Source organism: Hyperolius riggenbachi, chromosome 7 (genome assembly GCF_040937935.1).
Source record: "Hyperolius riggenbachi isolate aHypRig1 chromosome 7, aHypRig1.pri, whole genome shotgun sequence".
Taxonomy (NCBI): Eukaryota; Metazoa; Chordata; class Amphibia; order Anura; family Hyperoliidae; genus Hyperolius; species Hyperolius riggenbachi.
Genome location: NC_090652.1, coordinates 291,230,944 through 291,250,115, shown reverse-complemented (window position 1 = coordinate 291,250,115; position 19,172 = coordinate 291,230,944). Strand labels below are relative to the sequence as shown.

The 19,172-nt window shown below is 47.1% G+C and overlaps 2 protein-coding genes across 3 annotated transcripts in view; one reads left to right on the top strand and one right to left on the bottom strand.

Annotated features, from left to right (window-relative positions):
* CCNT2 (cyclin T2) overlaps nt 1-19,172 on the top strand; it is a 79,597-nt gene that overhangs the window by 39,469 nt on the left and 20,956 nt on the right. The gene's annotated exons all lie outside the window — the stretch shown is intronic.
* The window catches only part of MAP3K19 (mitogen-activated protein kinase kinase kinase 19), a 61,867-nt gene continuing 59,587 nt past the window's right edge, over nt 16,893-19,172 (bottom strand). The window contains exon 14 of the mRNA XM_068245931.1: nt 16,893-17,599. Within this exon, the coding sequence (XP_068102032.1) occupies nt 17,515-17,599 (85 nt within the window). The 3' untranslated portion in view covers nt 16,893-17,514. The remainder of the gene's footprint in view (nt 17,600-19,172) is intronic.

Genomic DNA, 19,172 nt, shown 5'->3' with positions numbered 1-19,172 from the left:
TATCTGTGGACCCTACTGGACGAGGAGAAACTGAAAACACTGTGGGCAAAGAATTGGTTGCAGAATAAAGACAAGTATTCTCATGTAAGGCTTCTACAAGAATTGAAGAACAACCAAGACCTTGAGGATGAATAATGAAGCTTTTCGGCTTTTACTTGAAAAAGTTAAACCTTTGGTGGAAAAAAGAGATACAAATATGCAAACCTGAATTCATAAGCTCAATTACACCATGCCTCCTGCAACCTCACTGACCATACACATGTACTCACCTACCTCCACTACCACTAAATCTTCATCAATTAAAATGCTAATTCTTTCTAATTTAACTTTTTTTTTTTTTTTTTTTTTTTTTTTTTTTATAAAAATAGGTTTGTTCTGCAAAAATAATCATTTCAGGGCTCCAAATCAAAAAGAAAATAAATGCACAACTACTATGATTAAAAAAAATGCCTACTCTCTTTGCTTCTTTTTTCATTCTTTGAAACATTTCTTTCAATTTTCATCTAATCGTATTTTCTTTTACACCCAGATTTTTCCAACATGTCCAATCAGATTTTTATAGAAACAAATGGTATAATCGTGAAACTTTTTTGTAAGCAAAATACATGTTGGAACAGCCAGGGTCTTCATATGAAAAGGCAATACAGGCTTTTAGAAATGATCCGTTTTGAATGAATTTTAGAACTTCCGTTGGAGGCTAAAATATCAAGATGGTTTGCTGGAATAATGGTATGCATAACTAGACTGCTCAGTCAGCAGAAGGACAGGTTTCCTTTACCAAGTCTGTCAAATGATTCAGACATTCTGGGGGTGGGTACTGGGTAATTATCCATCTCCTGCTAAATTTTAAAGGAGACTTGAAGTGAGTGGGAAATGGAGGCTACCATTTTTATTTCCTTTTTTAAAGTGTAACTGTCGGGCATAAAATCAAAAATCAATTCTTTATTTTAAGCTGGTAAACAAGTAATAAGGATGCTAACCAGGCAATCCAAAAGTTAAAATCATAATTACTTGTTGATAACTGATCATTCCCCAGTTTACCTGACTCTTATTTAGTACACACAATTTGGTACACAAAAAGGAAGTTGCAGAGCATGCTGGGTTGTACTTTTTTGCTTCTCTAATACCGCTCAGCCTTAACTAATGCAGCCTGATTGGCTGAAGCCTTTTTCCCTCCTGTTTTCCCCTCCCACACTTCTGTTCCTCTCTGACTGGCCAATATTTCTCATGCTGAGACAATGCACTTTCTATAGTAAAGGGCGGGCAAATCAGCCAGAGGAGAGTAAGGAAGGAAATTACATCAGGATTGGCTTCAAAATAGCCACAGTTAATATGGGAAATGCTAAGGAATTTTATTTTATTTGTACTGTAGAAAGATCACAAAAATAAACTGTGGGCAGTATAATACATACAGTGGGATGCGAAATTTTGGGCAACCTTTTGTTAAATGTCATGATTTTCCTGTATAAATCGTTGGTTGTTGCGATAAAAAATGTCAGTTAAATATATCATATAGGAGACAGTGATATTTGAGAAGTCAAATTAAGTTTATTGGATTTACAGAAAGTGTGCAATAATTGTTTAAACAAAATTAGGCAGTTTAGGCCTAAATTTGGGCACCACAAATATAAATTAAATCAATATTTAGTAGATCCTTCTTATGCAGAAATTACAGCCTCTAAATGCTTCCTGTAGGTTTCAATGAGAGGCTTGATTCCGGTTGAAGGTATTTTGGACAATTCCTCTTTACAAAACCTCTCTAGTTCATTCAGGTTTGATGGCTTCCGAGACTGGACCGCTCTCTCGAACTCGCACTACAGATTTTCAATTATATTCAGGTCTGGGGACTGAGATGGCCATTCCAGAACGTTGTACTTGTTCCTCTGCATTAATGTCTTAGTGGATTTTGAGCAGTGTTTAGGGTCGTTGTCTTGTTGAAAGATCCAGCCCTGGCGCAGCTTCAGCTTTGTCACTGATTCCTGGACATTGGTCTCCAGAATATGCTCATACTGAGTGGAATCCATGCGTCCCTCAACTTTGACAAGATTCCCAGTCCCTGCACTGGCCACACAGCTCCACTGCATGGTGGAACCACCACCATATTTTACTGTAGGTAGCAGGTGTTTTTCTTGGAATGCTGTGTTCTCTCTCCTCCATGCATAACACCCCTTATAATGCCCAAATAACTCAATTATAGTCCACAGCACCTTATTCCAAAATGATGCTGGCTTGTCTAAATGTGCTTCATACCTCAAGCGGCTCGGTTTGTGCTGTGGGCTGAGAAAAGGCATCCTCTGCATCATTCTCACATACAGGATCTCCTTGTGTACAGTGTGCCAAATGGTTGAACAGCACAGTGACTCCATCTGCAGCAAGATGGGCAAAGAGGGTGCGCACGTGTCAGTGAAGAGTTCCTTTTATTGTTGGATATATCCAAAAACATCCAGGGCAAACATCAGATAGCTGACATGTTTCGGACTAACAATCCTTAATCATAGCTAACAAGATAATGACCATCTAGGCATATAAGTAGAGGTATGTATGTATGTATGTATGCAAAATGCCCGCCCATGGGTCCCACCCAAACAGGGAGTCATTTGGGCTGGAGCAAGGTTAAAACACGTATGTAAATGTACAATAGATAAAACTACATGGATGCAAGATAAAAACAAAAGACAATGTTCTCAAATCTGACCTATAAGAACAAAAATACACAGTCAGAAAATACAAAGTCAAGTGATAGTGGCAAGATCCCATCTGGCATTTAAACCGTGTGGAGTTCTAGTACTCAATTCAAAGATCCACATAGCTTCTCTTCGCAGTAATCTTTTTATATAGTTTTCCACTTCTGTGGGATGGCATAACTCTTTCGATACCACAAAACGAGAAGCTAGTCATATCTCCCCTGTGAACTTCACGGAAGTGTCTCGCCATATTAATTTTTGAAGTATGCCAGCCTGTCTTAAGGTAGTTTGAGAGTTGTTTTGAGACCCCCATGTTGCTACTCATTAGAGAAAATTAAGAGGGAAACTTACGATTGACCCCTTTAAATACTTTCTCATAATTGGATTCACCTGTGTATGTAGGTCAGGGGTTACTGAGCTTACCAAGCCAATTTTAGTTCCAATAATTAGTTCTAAAGGTTTTGGAATCGATCAAATGACAATTTTATTTAAACAATTATTGTGCATTTTCTGTAAATCCAATAAACTTCATTTCACTTCTAAAATATCACTGTGCGTGTCTCTTATGATATATTTAACTTATAATGGAGGGGCGGGTGCGCAGAGGGGATCGTGCATGCGCAGTGGAGCATGACTGAGCACGACTGGGGTAATCGTCTGAGCTTACTGCGAGACAATGGAGCAGCACGGGGGAGGCCACAGCCTACAGGGGGCTGGAGGAAGCCCCGGGTAACTATAAATGCTTCTAAAATAAGTCATACTAAGCATGCAGTGCTATGCAGGTGCCAGCACTGGTACTAACTGCCCACTAGAGCAAAGTCATAAATGACATATAGTCAGGTCCATAAATGTTTGGACAGGGAACTTTTTTTGTTGTTTTGGTTCTGCACACTACCACAATGGATTTAAAATGAAACCCCTCAGATGCAGTTGAAGTGCGGACTTTCAGATTTAATTCAGTGGGGTGAACAAAACAATTGCATAAAAAATGTGAGGCAACTAAAGCATTTTTTTTTAACACAATCACTCCATTTCAGATCTCAAAAGTAATTTGGATGTTTGACTCAAAGGGTATTTCATGGGCAGGTGTGGGCAAGTCCGTCATTATGTCATATTCAATCAGATAAAAGGCCTAAGGTTGATTTGAGGTGTGGTGCTCGCATGTGGAAGATTTTGATGTGAACTGACATGCAGTCAAATGAGCTCTCCATGCAGTTGAAAGAAGCCATCCTTAAGCTGCAAAAACAGAAGAAACCCACAAAAAAAATGTTTATGGACTGATGTTACCGGTGGCTGGAAGAAGCTAGCCTTGGATGATTACTGGAAACAATGTTCTAAGGTACATTACTTTTTTTTTTTCCCGCTTGCTAAGTGCTGGAAGTTATTTTTGTAGATCTACGGTAGTAGGTTGGACTTGAAGGCCATGTAACTTGTAGCCGTGAGATCTCAATATGTTAACGGGAAACTAGACAGGAAGGCATGGGTGCACAGCTGCAGGCAAGCAGTGCTACACAATGGGATTGTGAAATTATTCAGATCCAAAGTTAATACTTATAGTTTACAATAATGAAAATAACTGCTGCAATTTGCCTTGTTAATTTTAGGGTTTAGCTGGGCTGTAAGAATGGTATCCCAAGACAACATTTTAGACCCTTTCCATTGAGTCTGAATCCCAAACAGTTAATGTGTGAAATTAGCATAAGTGACAGCCCACTGAAAATCGGCATACATGTGAAAAAGGCGATGGGTTAAGTCACTAGCAGAATATCGGCATTGCCAACTCTTTACCAACTGTACCGCTCACACCGATCCTCCCTTCTACCCAACACTAACCGTCCCCCTAGTTACTCCTAAATCTAACCCTCCTGCTACCCTATGCCTAACACTATCCATCCCTTCTTGCAGCTCATCCTCCTATAAGTCTGGCGCTTAAATGACCTGCCTTGTGAAAATTATTGTGCGGTTTTAGTGTCAAGCAAAAAAAAAAAAAAATTGATACAGCATTTTTTTCTGGACTACGCATGCGTTCCTCCATAGAGGACCATAGCGCTGTCCCTACCAACTTGCGGATCTCAGATGTGCTAATGTGCCACCCAGCACACCACCTGCTGTCTTGACTACCAAACTTTATACGTTTTTAAGAATGTGCTTATTTTGCCGCAGCGTTCACAATATGTCCCCATAAATAACAAGAGGCTGTCATTTGTATTGGTGATCGTCATTTGCTTCATTTATTTTTGTTCCCTTGTATTTCTGGTTGTCTTTAAATTGTTTGATAAAGACCGTTTATTGCAGACATCACATGCAATTATGAAATATAAACGTGCATAGTTAAGGGATCCCGAGGTGAGGGAGATCTAGAGGCTGCATATTTCCTTGTAAACCATGCCAGCTGTCTGGCAGCCCTGTTGATCTTCTTGCATAAAGCTCTATACACATGCTCAACAGCGGTCCTTTATGCAGCACAATTATCAAACAACTTTTGTTGGAAAACGACCAAAAAAAGTTGACACAATATAACAGCCCCCCCCCCCCCCCCCCCTAAAAATCAAACCAGACCAATTGGGTTAAATGCAGGTGTCCCTAATAGGAGTGCACTTCCTATAACGCTGGGATTCCAGCATGCATATATATATTCTCTTCAGGCCCAACTTGAATTGTAAATTGGTGGTGCACCGCACATCAGCCTTGTATGTGTGGAGGTCTTCAGATTCCCCCGTGTGCAATGGCGCACGCCTCTGTGTAAACACTTACGCAGCCATTACTGACACTACTGTGTCCCTACTGTGAACCCAACACTTTTGTATCTAAAACTAACAGAGGATATTACAGCAGAGAGGAAGAGCTGTGTGAGGAGGTAAATTGCTCCTAGTACTTGTGGTAGTGTGTGCCCTAACATCCAGCATTAACAAACAAAAAAAAAACCTTTTAATCGATAGTACTCCTTTAAAGGGATCCAAGCAGCTCCTGGCTTCAAATAGCTGCAAGGGCTGCCATTGTTCAGAAACTCAACCCCTGCTATTTTACTAGCATTGTCCAGGCTAGGTGTGAAATTCTTCAACTGTAACTGTTTTCTGTTTGAAGTACAATGGGGTACTTTGTGGTAAATTAAGTCTAATGAGGTGATTTCTTATGTGTTCCACCATCTCCTGCTCAGCCCTTTAGGGATGGACAAAGTGGCTATTTTAACCCTTAGATGTAAAAAAAGAGGTAAAATGAAAGTTTTTTTTTTTTTGTTTTTTTGTTAAATAAACCACATTTTTAGAATGCATTTTTAATTTGCTATAGAGCTGCCCTGGGTGTTAAAAATGATGCTCGGTTCACTTTAATTCCTGAGTACTGTAAACAGTGCACGGAAGTCTTAAGTGTAGCATCATCTTGTGGCCAAAAACTTAAAAGGCACCCACATACACTATTTATATAGAAAAAATAATTGTATTTATTTACTTTACCACTATCCTGCAGTTAACTAAATACAACACTGGTAAAAAGGGGTGGGGAGACCTTTAAAAGAAGAAAATACAGTTACCTTAGGGCAGGCTTTCTCAACCAGGGTTCCTTGAGAACTCTGCAAGGGTTCATTGGCATTTTCTCCCATCGTGGGGGAAGTATAATAGAGCACATTATAATAGGTGATACTCAACAAGAATCACAAAATTGGGGGGTCAGGAGACAGTATAATGAGTAGCAGTGTAATAGGGGTAGTGAAAGGAACAACCACACATACTTTTAAAGACCATGCCTTCTCCAAAATAAATGCAGGGGTTCCTCGAGATCAAAAATTGTTTGCAGGGGTTCCCTGATATCCCAAAGTTATTTGCAGGGTTCCTCCAGGGTAGAAAGGTTGAGAAAGGCTGCCTTAGGGACTTCTTAACACTTTCCCTGCCAGCCAATTTGTCCTAAATGCAAACCTCTACTGCCAAGCAGTTTTTAGACATTTTTGCACTCATTAGGTTTACTTAGGATTTTTGACAAGGAAACCTACATGAAATAGGACAATTTCTACTTCCTGTTCTGTGTACATGCAGAGGAGGAAATGGGGACAAACGGAGGACAAAGGGGCATAGAGGACACAAGGACTAAGGGGGACAGAGGACACAAAGGGGCATAGAGAAGGACACAAGGAGGGCAGAAGAGAACACATGGGGGACACAGGGAGACACAAGGTACAAAGGGGACAAAATCCACAAGATGCCCCTTCACTATGGATGCACCAGGTTAGTATACAGTGTATATTTTTTTTTCCCCTGGTTTTAGTCCTCTAAATCTAGGTGCATCTTATGGTCAGGAGCGTCTTATAGTCCAAAAAATACGGGTATATTAGTTTTTTCCATAATTAATTGGGCTTGAACACTGATGCTAAATTTTGTACTTTCTGGAGATGTAACATTTTTTTTTTTATTTTTTTTTAGCAAACTAAAACATTTAAAAAATTTCATTAATGGTTTAACTGCTTATCTTTTTAAAGCAGAGAGGAAGTTCTGAGTTGAAGTCTGCTTTAATGTTTTGGCTGATTAGTGTGCATATATAATAGCGTAAGATTCTGCATCTTCCAGTCAGCCACAATTACTGCTAGAAATAGGATGTGTGTGTTGCATGAGGAGGATGGCTTGTGCAATAACTCAGGTGACGCGAGGGGTAAAGGTCTCTGGGGAGCACACAGCTGTGAGGAGTACATGGCTCGTGGTGTCCTGCATAATCCCAGAGGTGTTGCATCATTTGTGAACCTCATAGGCTGCCGAGTGCGGCGAGTGCGGCATCCAGAGAGAGAGAGGGGCTGCCGAGTGAGGCATCCAGAGAGAGAGGGGCTGCCGAGTGCGGCATCCAGAGAGAGAGGGGCTGCCTAGTGCGGCATCCAGAGAGAGAGGGGCTGCCGAGTGCGGCATCCAGAGAGAGGGGCTGCCGAGTGCGGCATCCAGAGAGAGGGGCTACCGAGTGCGGCATCCAGAGAGAGAGGGGCTGCCGAGTGCGGCATCCAGAGAGAGAGAGGCTGCCGAGTGCGGCATCCAGAGAGAGAGGGGCTGCCGAGTGCGGCATCCAGAGAGAGAGGGGCTGCCGAGTGCGGCATCCAGAGAGAGAGGGGCTGCCGAGTGCGGCATCCAGAGAGAGAGGGGCTGCCGAGTGCGGCATCCAGAGAGAGAGGGGCTGCCGAGTGCGGCATCCAGAGAGAGAGGGGCTGCCGAGTGCGGCATCCAGAGAGAGAGGGGCTGCCGAGTGCGGCATCCAGAGAGAGAGGGGCTGCCGAGTGCGGCATCCAGAGAGAGAGGGGCTGCCGAGTGCGGCATCCAGAGAGAGAGGGGCTGCCGAGTGCGGCATCCAGAGAGAGAGGGGCTGCCGAGTGCGGCATCCAGAGAGAGAGGGGCTGCCGAGTGCGGCATCCAGAGAGAGAGGGGCTGCCGAGTGCGGCATCCAGAGAGAGAGGGGCTGCCGAGTGCGGCATCCAGAGAGAGAGGGGCTGCCGAGTGCGGCATCCAGAGAGAGAGGGGCTGCCGAGTGCGGCATCCAGAGAGAGAGGGGCTGCCGAGTGCGGCATCCAGAGAGAGAGGGGCTGCCGAGTGCGGCATCCAGAGAGAGAGGGGCTGCCGAGTGCGGCATCCAGAGAGAGAGGGGCTGCCGAGTGCGGCATCCAGAGAGAGAGGGGCTGCCGAGTGCGGCATCCAGAGAGAGAGGGGCTGCCGAGTGCGGCATCCAGAGAGAGAGGGGCTGCCGAGTGCGGCATCCAGAGAGAGAGGGGCTGCCGAGTGCGGCATCCAGAGAGAGAGGGGCTGCCGAGTGCGGCATCCAGAGAGAGAGGGGCTGCCGAATGCGGCATCCAGAGAGAGAGAGAGAGAGAGAGGCTGCCGAGTGCGGCATCCAGAGAGAGAGAGAGAGGGGCTGCCGAGTGCGGCATCCAGAGAGAGAGAGAGAGGGGCTGCCGAGTGCGGCATCCAGAGAGAGAGAGAGAGGGGCTGCCGAGTGCGGCATCCAGAGAGAGAGAGAGGGGCTGCCGAGTGCGGCATCCAGAGAGAGAGAGAGGGGCTGCCGAGTGCGGCATCCAGAGAGAGAGAGAGGGGCTGCCGAGTGCGGCATCCAGAGAGAGAGAGAGGGGCTGCCGAGTGCGGCATCCAAAGAGAGAGAGAGGGGCTGCCGAGTGCGGCATCCAAAGAGAGAGAGAGGGGCTGCCGAGTGCGGCATCCAAAGAGAGAGAGAGGGGCTGCCGAGTGCGGCATCCAAAGAGAGAGAGAGGGGCTGCCGAGTGCGGCATCCAAAGAGAGAGAGAGGGGCTGCCGAGTGCGGCATCCAAAGAGAGAGAGAGGGGCTGCCGAGTGCGGCATCCAAAGAGAGAGAGAGGGGCTGCCGAGTGCGGCATCCAAAGAGAGAGAGAGGGGCTGCCGAGTGCGGCATCCAAAGAGAGAGAGAGGGGCTGCCGAGTGCGGCATCCAGAGAGAGAGGGTCTGCCGAGTGCGGCATCCAGAGAGAGAGGGTCTGCCGAGTGCGGCATCCAGAGAGAGAGGGTCTGCCGAGTGCGGCATCCAGAGAGAGAGGGTCTGCCGAGTGCGGCATCCAGAGAGAGAGGGTCTGCCGAGTGCGGCATCCAGAGAGAGAGGGTCTGCCGAGTGCGGCATCCAGAGAGAGAGGGTCTGCCGAGTGCGGCATCCAGAGAGAGAGAGGGTCTGCCGAGTGCGGCATCCAGAGAGAGAGAGGGTCTGCCGAGTGCGGCATCCAGAGAGAGAGAGGGTCTGCCGAGTGCGGCATCCAGAGAGAGAGAGGGTCTGCCGAGTGCGGCATCCAGAGAGAGAGAGGGTCTGCCGAGTGCGGCATCTAGAGAGAGAGAGGGTCTGCCGAGTGCGGCATCCAGAGAGAGAGGGCCTGCCGAGTGCGGCATCCAGAGAGAGAGGGCCTGCCGAGTGCGGCATCCAGAGAGAGAGGGCCTGCCGAGTGCGGCATCCAGAGAGAGAGGGCCTGCCGAGTGCGGCATCCAGAGAGAGAGGGCCTGCCGAGTGCGGCATCCAGAGAGAGAGGGCCTGCCGAGTGCGGCATCCAGAGAGAGAGGGCCTGCCGAGTGCGGCATCCAGAGAGAGAGAGAGAGGCTGCCGAGTGCGGCATCCAGAGAGAGAGAGAGGCTGCCGAGTGCGGCATCCAGAGAGCGAGAGAGAGGCTGCCGAGTGCGGCATCCAGAGAGCGAGAGAGAGGCTGCCGAGTGCGGCATCCAGAGAGCGAGAGAGGGGCTGCCGAGTGCGGCATCCAGAGAGCGAGAGAGAGAGGGGCTGCCGAGTGCGGCATCCAGAGAGCGAGAGAGAGAGGGGCTGCCGAGTGCGGCATCCAGAGAGCGAGAGAGAGAGGGGCTGCCGAGTGCGGCATCCAGAGAGCGAGAGAGAGAGGGGCTGCCGAGTGCGGCATCCAGAGAGCGAGAGAGAGGGGCTGCCGAGTGCGGCATCCAGAGAGCGAGAGAGAGAGGGGCTGCCGAGTGCGGCATCCAGAGAGCGAGAGAGAGAGAGGGGCTGCCGAGTGCGGCATCCAGAGAGCGAGAGAGAGAGGGGCTGCCGAGTGCGGCATCCAGAGAGCGAGAGAGAGAGGGGCTGCCGAGTGCGGCATCCAGAGAGCGAGAGAGAGAGGGGCTGCCGAGTGCGGCATCCAGAGAGCGAGAGAGCGAGGGGCTGCCGAGTGCGGCATCCAGAGAGCGAGGGGCTGCCGAGTGCGGCATCCAGAGAGCGAGGGGCTGCCGAGTGCGGCATCCAGAGAGCGAGGGGCTGCCGAGTGCGGCATCCAGAGAGCGAGGGGCTGCCGAGTGCGGCATCCAGAGAGCGAGGGGCTGCCGAGTGCGGCATCCAGAGAGCGAGGGGCTGCCGAGTGCGGCATCCAGAGAGCGAGGGGCTGCCGAGTGCGGCATCCAGAGAGCGAGGGGCTGCCGAGTGCGGCATCCAGAGAGCGAGGGGCTGCCGAGTGCGGCATCCAGAGAGCGAGGGGCTGCCGAGTGCGGCATCCAGAGAGCGAGGGGCTGCCCTCGGGCTGCCGAGTGCGGCATCCAGAGAGCGAGGGGCTGCCGAGTGCGGCATCCAGAGAGCGAGGGGCTGCCGAGTGCGGCATCCAGAGAGCGAGGGGCTGCCGAGTGCGGCATCCAGAGAGCGAGGGGCTGCCGAGTGCGGCATCCAGAGAGCGAGGGGCTGCCGAGTGCGGCATCCAGAGAGCGAGGGGCTGCCGAGTGCGGCATCCAGAGAGCGAGGGGCTGCCGAGTGCGGCATCCAGAGAGCGAGGGGCTGCCGAGTGCGGCATCCAGAGAGCGAGGGGCTGCCGAGTGCGGCATCCAGAGAGAGAGGGGCTGCCGGGCTGCCGAGTGCGGCATCCAGAGAGAGAGGGGCTGCCGAATGCAGCACTGCCAACCCCCCTCAACAGCATTTTGCAGCAGGTCTAAAATGGGGTATATGTAAGCTTTATTTTTATTTATTTTTTTATGTTAAAATAATTTAAATTGTAATTTGCTTCCTGTGCTTTTGCTGGAGAGACTCCATTATAGTGATGGTAGCTACTCGTAAACTTCCTCCTTCAAACCTGGAAGGAGGAAGTAGTGGAGTTACGTGGACCATATAGGCGGCGGCATAGGTAACAACCTCACCATGGGCAACACTATCCAATTTAAATTTTAATTACGAGTAGCTACTCGTAGCACTCAACACTAGTAGCTACCATCACTACTCCAATGTTCCTTGTTGTAAAGGAATTCACAGGAAGTAAGAGTCCAACCCCTGTTGAACAGTCATAAAAAAGAACAGTACTTCTGTCTTATCTTCCCAATACAAACTGTGTTTTTATTTTTCCCATAATGGCCTTGATTCATAGAGCTGTGTGCGGTAAATGTAAAATGCTCAGTAAATCACCGCATTCTGTATTTTAGACTTTGGTATGCTGATTCATAAAAATGTTCAGAGGTGTGATAGTTCGGTAATTTAGCGCTTCAATAGACAAATCTCCATGCAGTGGGGGCATTACAATGCAGCCCAACAACCCTTTGATGTGCATGCTTTGCTATACTGCTTGTTATACTGCCTCTGCTCGGCTCTGAATCTGTCAGTCTCTGTTAACATTTTATATAATTGACACAGCTTTAATGAACTTCTAGGAGACATTACACATGCCCTGCTTTGAAGATAAATAGCTAGTATAGGGAAAGCATCTAACAGGAACTGAAGAGGATAAACACTGCCGAAGGGCTGCAACGGAAACTTCACTTGTTCCCTTCTCTCTGCTCACTACGTGGGTGGTAGAAACATTTATTCCGCCCCCAAAGCCTGCGCTTCCTATCACGATCGGATAAGCAGGACCTGAAGCAGACAGGAGCTGTTTCTATTGGCTTCTGCTCCTGTCAGTCATAGCTTATCCCCTCTGCTTGTGGCTTTCACTGTTACCGGCGCTCTCAGATCACTCTCCTATCGCCAGCCCAGAGCAGCCGGTAATTTTTCGGCTTGTTGCCCCATGTTCTAACTTTTAGGAATTCACATTTACTGACATTTGTGGAGGTGTTTACCGCACAAATCGGGAATTTATCTTACTGCTCGGTAATTTGAGCTTTTCATGTGGTAACAGCCTTTATGAATGGACATTTTCCTAAGTGCTCAGTAAAGTCAGCTGTTTTTAGCATTACCGCATGCGGTAATGCTTTATGGATCGAGGCCAATGTCTCTGGAACATCTGATGAAATCTCTCCTAAACAGAGCTACTAAAACAGGATTTTATTTTATAATTTAACACAGGATGTTAAATTCAGTTCACAAATGACATCAAACAGAAGTTAAAAGTACAAAAAAAATATTTACACTTTGTTCTGAATCAAACATAAGGCCTGAACTCAAGGACCTCTTTTTCCGAATGCAGTGATTACTGTAGTAATGAATTGTATTGTACATGGTGCAACAGTTGATCACTTAGTTGCCTTGCTGCAGACATGCATTTGTTGCTCAATTGCTCCTCCCCTTCATGGCATAGGTTGTCAGTAGGGAGGTGTGGCTTCAGTTGGAAGCAGTTTTCCCCTCCCCTTACTAATGTCACTGCTGGGGGCTGGGTTCACACTTAGTGAAGGAGTAAGTGAGCTGTAATTGCAAATCAGAAAGGAAACCAGCAACAATCAACTGCTGCACTAAGGAGTGAAGCACCCCTTGTTTCCTGAGGGCTGCACTAAAATGCGTAGGATGTACCAGCTGACTTAATTTTTAACATTCTTCTTTCCTGGCCGGCTTCTTCAATAGCCTCAAAGCATTCTGGGCCAGCTGTGCCAAGCAGGTGTTGTAGCATCAGTAGGCTATATGCGTGTTCCAAGGGCGGTTCCTGAAATTCCAGATAGGAAAACTGTACTTGTGTACAAGAGTATGGTTGTAGTCCCGAAGTGCTTCATATAACTAAAGGTGCCCAGACAGTACTCGGTTTTCCTGTTTGATCGACCGTTCAATTCAATCATTTTATCAGATTGGCAATCGATTGTTCCTTTCTGCTTGATCGATGGAAATTGGCAGATAGCTGCCTGACTCTGAGGCTAGAATCACAGTGGAACGGTGATTTTTGATGCGACTTGCAACGCGCCAAAAAAGTCGCAACGCAGCGTTACCGTCAATACAGCAGAGCATACAGGCAATGAAAAGTATACATATATGCTCAGTAATGACTTGGATGCAAACAGTCTAACGCAGTTGATGACGTGTATAACGCACAGCATGCAGTACTTTCACTTAAAGGGGCACTATTGCGAATTCCTTTGTTTTTAGTCCCTTTAGCATAAATATGTGTAAGTGGAGCGATGTTATTGCCACTTATTGTAGCTGATCAAAAGTATTTTTTACATTGCCACTAACCATTCAGAGCTAGTGAGTCACGTCGGAAGATTTACCTTTCTGACGCGACTTGGCATAATCCATTCTGCAGTAGGAGGCATCTGTATTTGTAGATACTGCAGCCGTTACATCTCCTCCCCCCCCCCCTCTGGTCAGCCCAGCTAAGTTTGGTCCAAATTGTAACTGCACTATCGTGCAGTTACGGAGATCTGTGTGGGCTGCAGCCGCCGTACGGGTCTACAGTTACATGCTGCCCGCTGAGGACCTCTTATTTAAAGCTGGCACAGGGACGGACACCTATTGGTGTCCGTTGCTGTGGTAACCAGCAATCGGCTTTCTAATTGCGCAAGACAGCGGCGGCATCAGCGAGAAGACACAAACACAAGATGTGTTTGCGTTTGTGTCTTCTCGCTAATGCCGCCGCTGTCTTGCGCAATTAGAAAGCAGATTGCTGGTTACCACAGCAACGGACACCAATAGGTGTCCATCCCTGTGCCAGCTTTAAATAAGAGGTCCTCAGCGGGCAGCATGTAACTGTAGACCCGTACGGCGGCTGCAGCCCACACAGATCTCCGTAACTGCACGATAGTGCAGTTACAATTTGGACCAAACTTAGCTGGGCTGACCAGAGGGGAGGGGGGGGGGAGATGTAACGGCTGCAGTATCTACAAATACAGATGCCTCCTACTGCAGAATGGATTATGCCAAGTCGCGTCAGAAAGGTAAATCTTCCGACGTGACTCACTAGCTCTGAATGGTTAGTGGCAATGTAAAAAATACTTTTGATCAGCCACAATAAGTGGCAATAATATCGCTCCACTTACACATATTTATGTTAAAGGGACTAAAAACAAAGGAATTCGCAATAGTGCCCCTTTAACGTGCAGCGTTGGTCACCAACGCAACGCGTGCACTGGGAACGGTGCATTGATTTTTCATTGCAGTGTGCTATTCTGCGTTAAATGTTTTTAATATACGACTTTAACGTCCCGCTGCGAACTTGGCCTGACCAAATCTATACATTTATTTGTTCGAGCAGGATGGGAAATATTGGTAGATTACTATACAAGCTTTTTTTTTTTTTTTGTGGGGGGGGGGGGGGGGATTCAGCTGTAAAGGCTGTGGTTTTTTTTTAATAATAATAATAAACATTGGCCCATATGCAATTAACTTTTTCTGATAAGTTTACACCTTGTCAATAAAATGCCTTTTTAAATTGCCTGCAAGCAAGAAAATACTTTGTACTGCGATTGAAAACATCGATAGAAAAAGACAGGTATGTGAAACACTGGGCCATATCCCATTAACCTTTCTCCTGAGTTTTCTCCAAGGAGATATTTTCATTCCTCATCAATAAAATACTTTTAGGGCTCATTCACACGAAGGGCGTTTTTTGCCCCCCTTTTTTTTTTTTTCAAGTGCAGGCGATTTTCAAAATCTCCCTAAAACACTTGTGCAATGATTTCCTATGAGAGAGTTCACATCAGAGCGGTTTCCAATCCGCTCAGCAAAGCGATGCCTGTACCATTTATTTATTTTTTTCTTTTACCTTAATGGAAGGTATAGGGAAAACGCAAAAGCTCACAAAATCTTTGTTCGCATATTTAAGAAATACATTGTGTTTATTCTTTTCTTAGTTCACTTCCTGACGTGCTCTGGAAGAGCGCTTAGAAAAGCGCTTTTACCGAAAACGCAGCGCTTGTAGAGCGCCGGGAGGGGGGAAAAGCGCACAAGATTGCAAAGCGTTTGCAATTGATTTTAGATGTGATCGAGGCCTAAAAGCTTCCAGCAAGCAAGAAGTTACTCAGAATAAGTTTATTACACTTTTTTTTCCTACTTGTTTTTCTGAAAAATGTTATAATTTAGATCTTCTTGGAGAAAACTCCAGAGAAAAGCGAATAGGATATGGCCCACTAATGGAAAAGTTAGATCCAAGAATTATATCATCTGAAGTGTGTGTGCGGCCCAACTACTAACCTTTCCGTGTGCGTGCGGCCCAACTACTAACCTTTCCGTGTGCGTGCGGCCCAACTACTAACCTTTCCGTGTGTGTGCGGCCCAACTACTAACCTTTCCGTGTGTGTGCGGCCCAACTACTAACCTTTCCGTGTGTGTGCGGCCCAACTACTAACCTTTCCGTGTGTGTGCGGCCCAACTACTAACCTTTCCGTGTGTGTGCGGCCCAACTACTAACCTTTCCGTGTGTGTGCGGCCCAACTACTAACCTTTCCGTGTGTGTGCGGCCCAACTACTAACCTTTCCGTGTGTGTGCGGCCCAACTACTAACCTTTCCGTGTGTGTGCGGCCCAACTACTAACCTTTCCGTGTGTGTGCGGCCCAACTACTAACCTTTCCGTGTGTGTGCGGCCCAACTACTAACCTTTCCGTGTGTGTGCGCCCCAACTACTAACCTTTCCGTGTGTGTGCGGCCCAACTACTAACCTTTCCGTGTGTGTGCGGCCCAACTACTAACCTTTCCGTGTGTGTGCGCCCCAACTACTAACCTTTCCGTGTGTGTGCGGCCCAACTACTAACCTTTCCGTGTGTGTGCGGCCCAACTACTAACCTTTCCGTGTGTGTGCGCCCCAACTACTAACCTTTCCGTGTGTGTGCGCCCCAACTACTAACCTTTCCGTGTGTGTGCGGCCCAACTACTAACCTTTCCGTGTGTGTGCGGCCCAACTACTAACCTTTCCGTGTGTGTGCGCCCCAACTACTAACCTTTCCGTGTGTGTGCGGCCCAACTACTAACCTTTCCGTGTGTGTGCGCCCCAACTACTAACCTTTCCGTGTGTGTGCGGCCCAACTACTAACCTTTCCGTGTGTGTGCGGCCCAACTACTAACCTTTCCGTGTGTGTGCGGCCCAACTACTAACCTTTCCGTGTGTGTGCGGCCCAACTACTAACCTTTCCGTGTGTGTGCGGCCCAACTACTAACCTTTCCGTGTGTGTGCGGCCCAACTACTAACCTTTCCGTGTGTGTGCGGCCCAACTACTAACCTTTCCGTGTGTGTGCGGCCCAACTACTAACCTTTCCGTGTGTGTGCGGCCCAACTACTAACCTTTCCGTGTGTGTGCGGCCCAACTACTAACCCGTGCGTGTGTGCGTGCGGCCCAACTACTAACCTTTCATTTTCTCTGATACTCCAGATCAGGTGTTTTAGTGGCTACACTTGTTATGGGCGATCCTCATGGCCACACTTGTTTTATGAGCCTTGTAAGATGGGCCATCAGGCTGTGAGGACCACCAAAGGAGGCAAGGGAAGGGTTGTGAACATTAAGGGGCCAAATGATTTGTACTTCTGTCCCTGATTGGCTGCCAGGAGTCATGATGGGGATTGGCTAAAGTGTTTTTTTTTTTTTTTTTTTTTTTTTTACTAGTAATGCTTTTTTTGTGTAGTTTTGCCCCTTCGCATGCATGGTTTCTTTTTACTTTAATCTAAAATCCTATGCTGGACAGATCGCCTTGGCTTCTGGCTTTGTGTGAATCACATCATGTAGGTATGAGGAGCATCATAATCCCTTTGTCAGGAGCCAGAGCTTATTCTTTGCATTCTTCTCTCAATGTGTCCCATATTACTTCACATTCTGAGTTCAGGTGATATCTACAAAGCACTGATGGCTCAGTTTGGGCTGGTCCACTCTCCTTTGTGTGGTCTTCAGGCGTTCCCTATGGTGTCTGACTGCATCCAACATGCCGGTACAATACCATGGTACACAAATGGTCCGTATTAAAGTTCCACGCTGACCTTCTCAAGCCGTCCAACACGCCGGTACAATGCCATGGAACGTGAAAGTTCCTTGCTCGCCTTCTCACACCCATTCCAGTCACTGCTGCTGCTTCCCTGCCAGAGAAAAAAACCTTTTTACTGGTGCAACTTGGAAGTGGTTTAAATTTGGGGTAAAATTTGGCTGAACTATATTTGTCCCTGGTATCCGACCAGTGGAGATTGGCAAGTTTAGTGCTGGATTTGGCATGAACTTTAACAAGACGTCTCCCTGCTTCCTTGTATGATGTGCAGCGTTTCTGTTTAGTGTTCGGAATGATCTGGGGATCTCCTCCTTGTGAAGGCATGTTGTAGTAGCTGCTCTGCAGATGGACGCTCCTCTTGCTCCCTGTGAATTGTACAACAAATCATTAATTTACACAGTAGAGTCATTCGGTGTATGTAATAAAAGCTTTAATGTGTCTCGTGTGTTCAGTAATACACAGTGGCGTAACAATAGGGGCTGCAGGCCCCCCCCCCCGTCACCTCAGGCTCTCCCCTCAGCACGCTCCCCTCCTGCAATTAACAGCGGCAGACTAAGTGTCTGTCGCTACTTCCTGTTTAAACAGGAAGTAGCATGAGGCACTTGGAGATCGGCCCTCCGCGGTAATGGAGGTATGTGTTCCTGATTGACAGTGTTGACAGGAAGAAACTGCTGTTGCAATGTGAAGCTAAATTAATTCGATGAGTTAACTGTGTATGCCCAAATGCTCTGAATGAGAACCTGAGCTTAAAAGTTTCCTTTTGATGTGCTTTCTCCAAAGCACAGGGGTCAGTAACCTTTTTGGCTGAGAGCCATAAATGCCACATTTTCAAAATTTAATTCCGTTAGAGCCATACAATGTTTCAAACTGGCACAGTGAACATGTGCAGCAGAGGGCTGTCCCTGTTGCCATGGTAATGTGTATACAGTTGATCCGCCAGGCAGCAGCAGTGTCAGACACGTCTTCAGCTTCTCTTGGGTTTCAGCAACATCAGCAATTTCCCCGAGGGCCAGACAGGAGAAATACAGACTAACAGCTTGTACAATTAGCTAACAGACTTGGGGGTTGATTCCCGGACTTGTAGGACAAGATTCCCACACTTTGGCCCAATAGGCTGCCTGTCAAGTGACAGGCAGTCTATTGGGCCAATCAAAGTGCGGGAATCTCGTCCAACAAAGTCACTGGACCTGACAGGGTTCAGACTGGGACAATTGGAGCGGCTGTTAGTTTTGGGGGTGCGCGAGTAAGTTAGTAGTGCATGCTACAGCAGTAGCGTGTCTACTCTGAACATTTTACTTGCGCTGCCACACTAAGCTGCGCTGCTTGAGCAGTGTAGCTTAGTGAATCGACCCCTACTGATTTGTCTGTGAGCCAGATGTAGCCATCAAGAGCCACATCTGGCTCCTGAGCCATAGGTTCCCAACCCCTGGGTTAGAATATCTGCCTATGAAAGTCTGAAAACAGCACTACAGGGAGTGCAGAATTATTAGGCAAGTTGTATTTTTGAGGAATAATTTTATTATTTAACAACAACAATGTTCTCAATGAACCCAAAAAACTCATTAATATCAAAGCTGAATATTTTTGAAAGTTTTTAGTTTTAGCTATTATAGGGGGATATCTGTGTGTGCAAGAGAATATTACTGTGCATAATTATTAGGCAACTTAACAAAAAACAAATATATACCCATTTCAATTATTATTTTTTACCAGTGAAACCAATATAACATCTCAACATTCACAAATATACATTTCTGACATTCAAATACAAAAACAAATCAGTGACCAATATAGCCACCTTTCTTTGCAAGGACACTCAAAAGCCTGCCATCCATGGATTCTGTCAGTGTTTTGATCTGTTCACCATCAACGTTGCGTGCAGCAGCAACCACAGCCTCCCAGACACTGTTCAGAGAGGTGTACTGTTTTCCCTCCTTG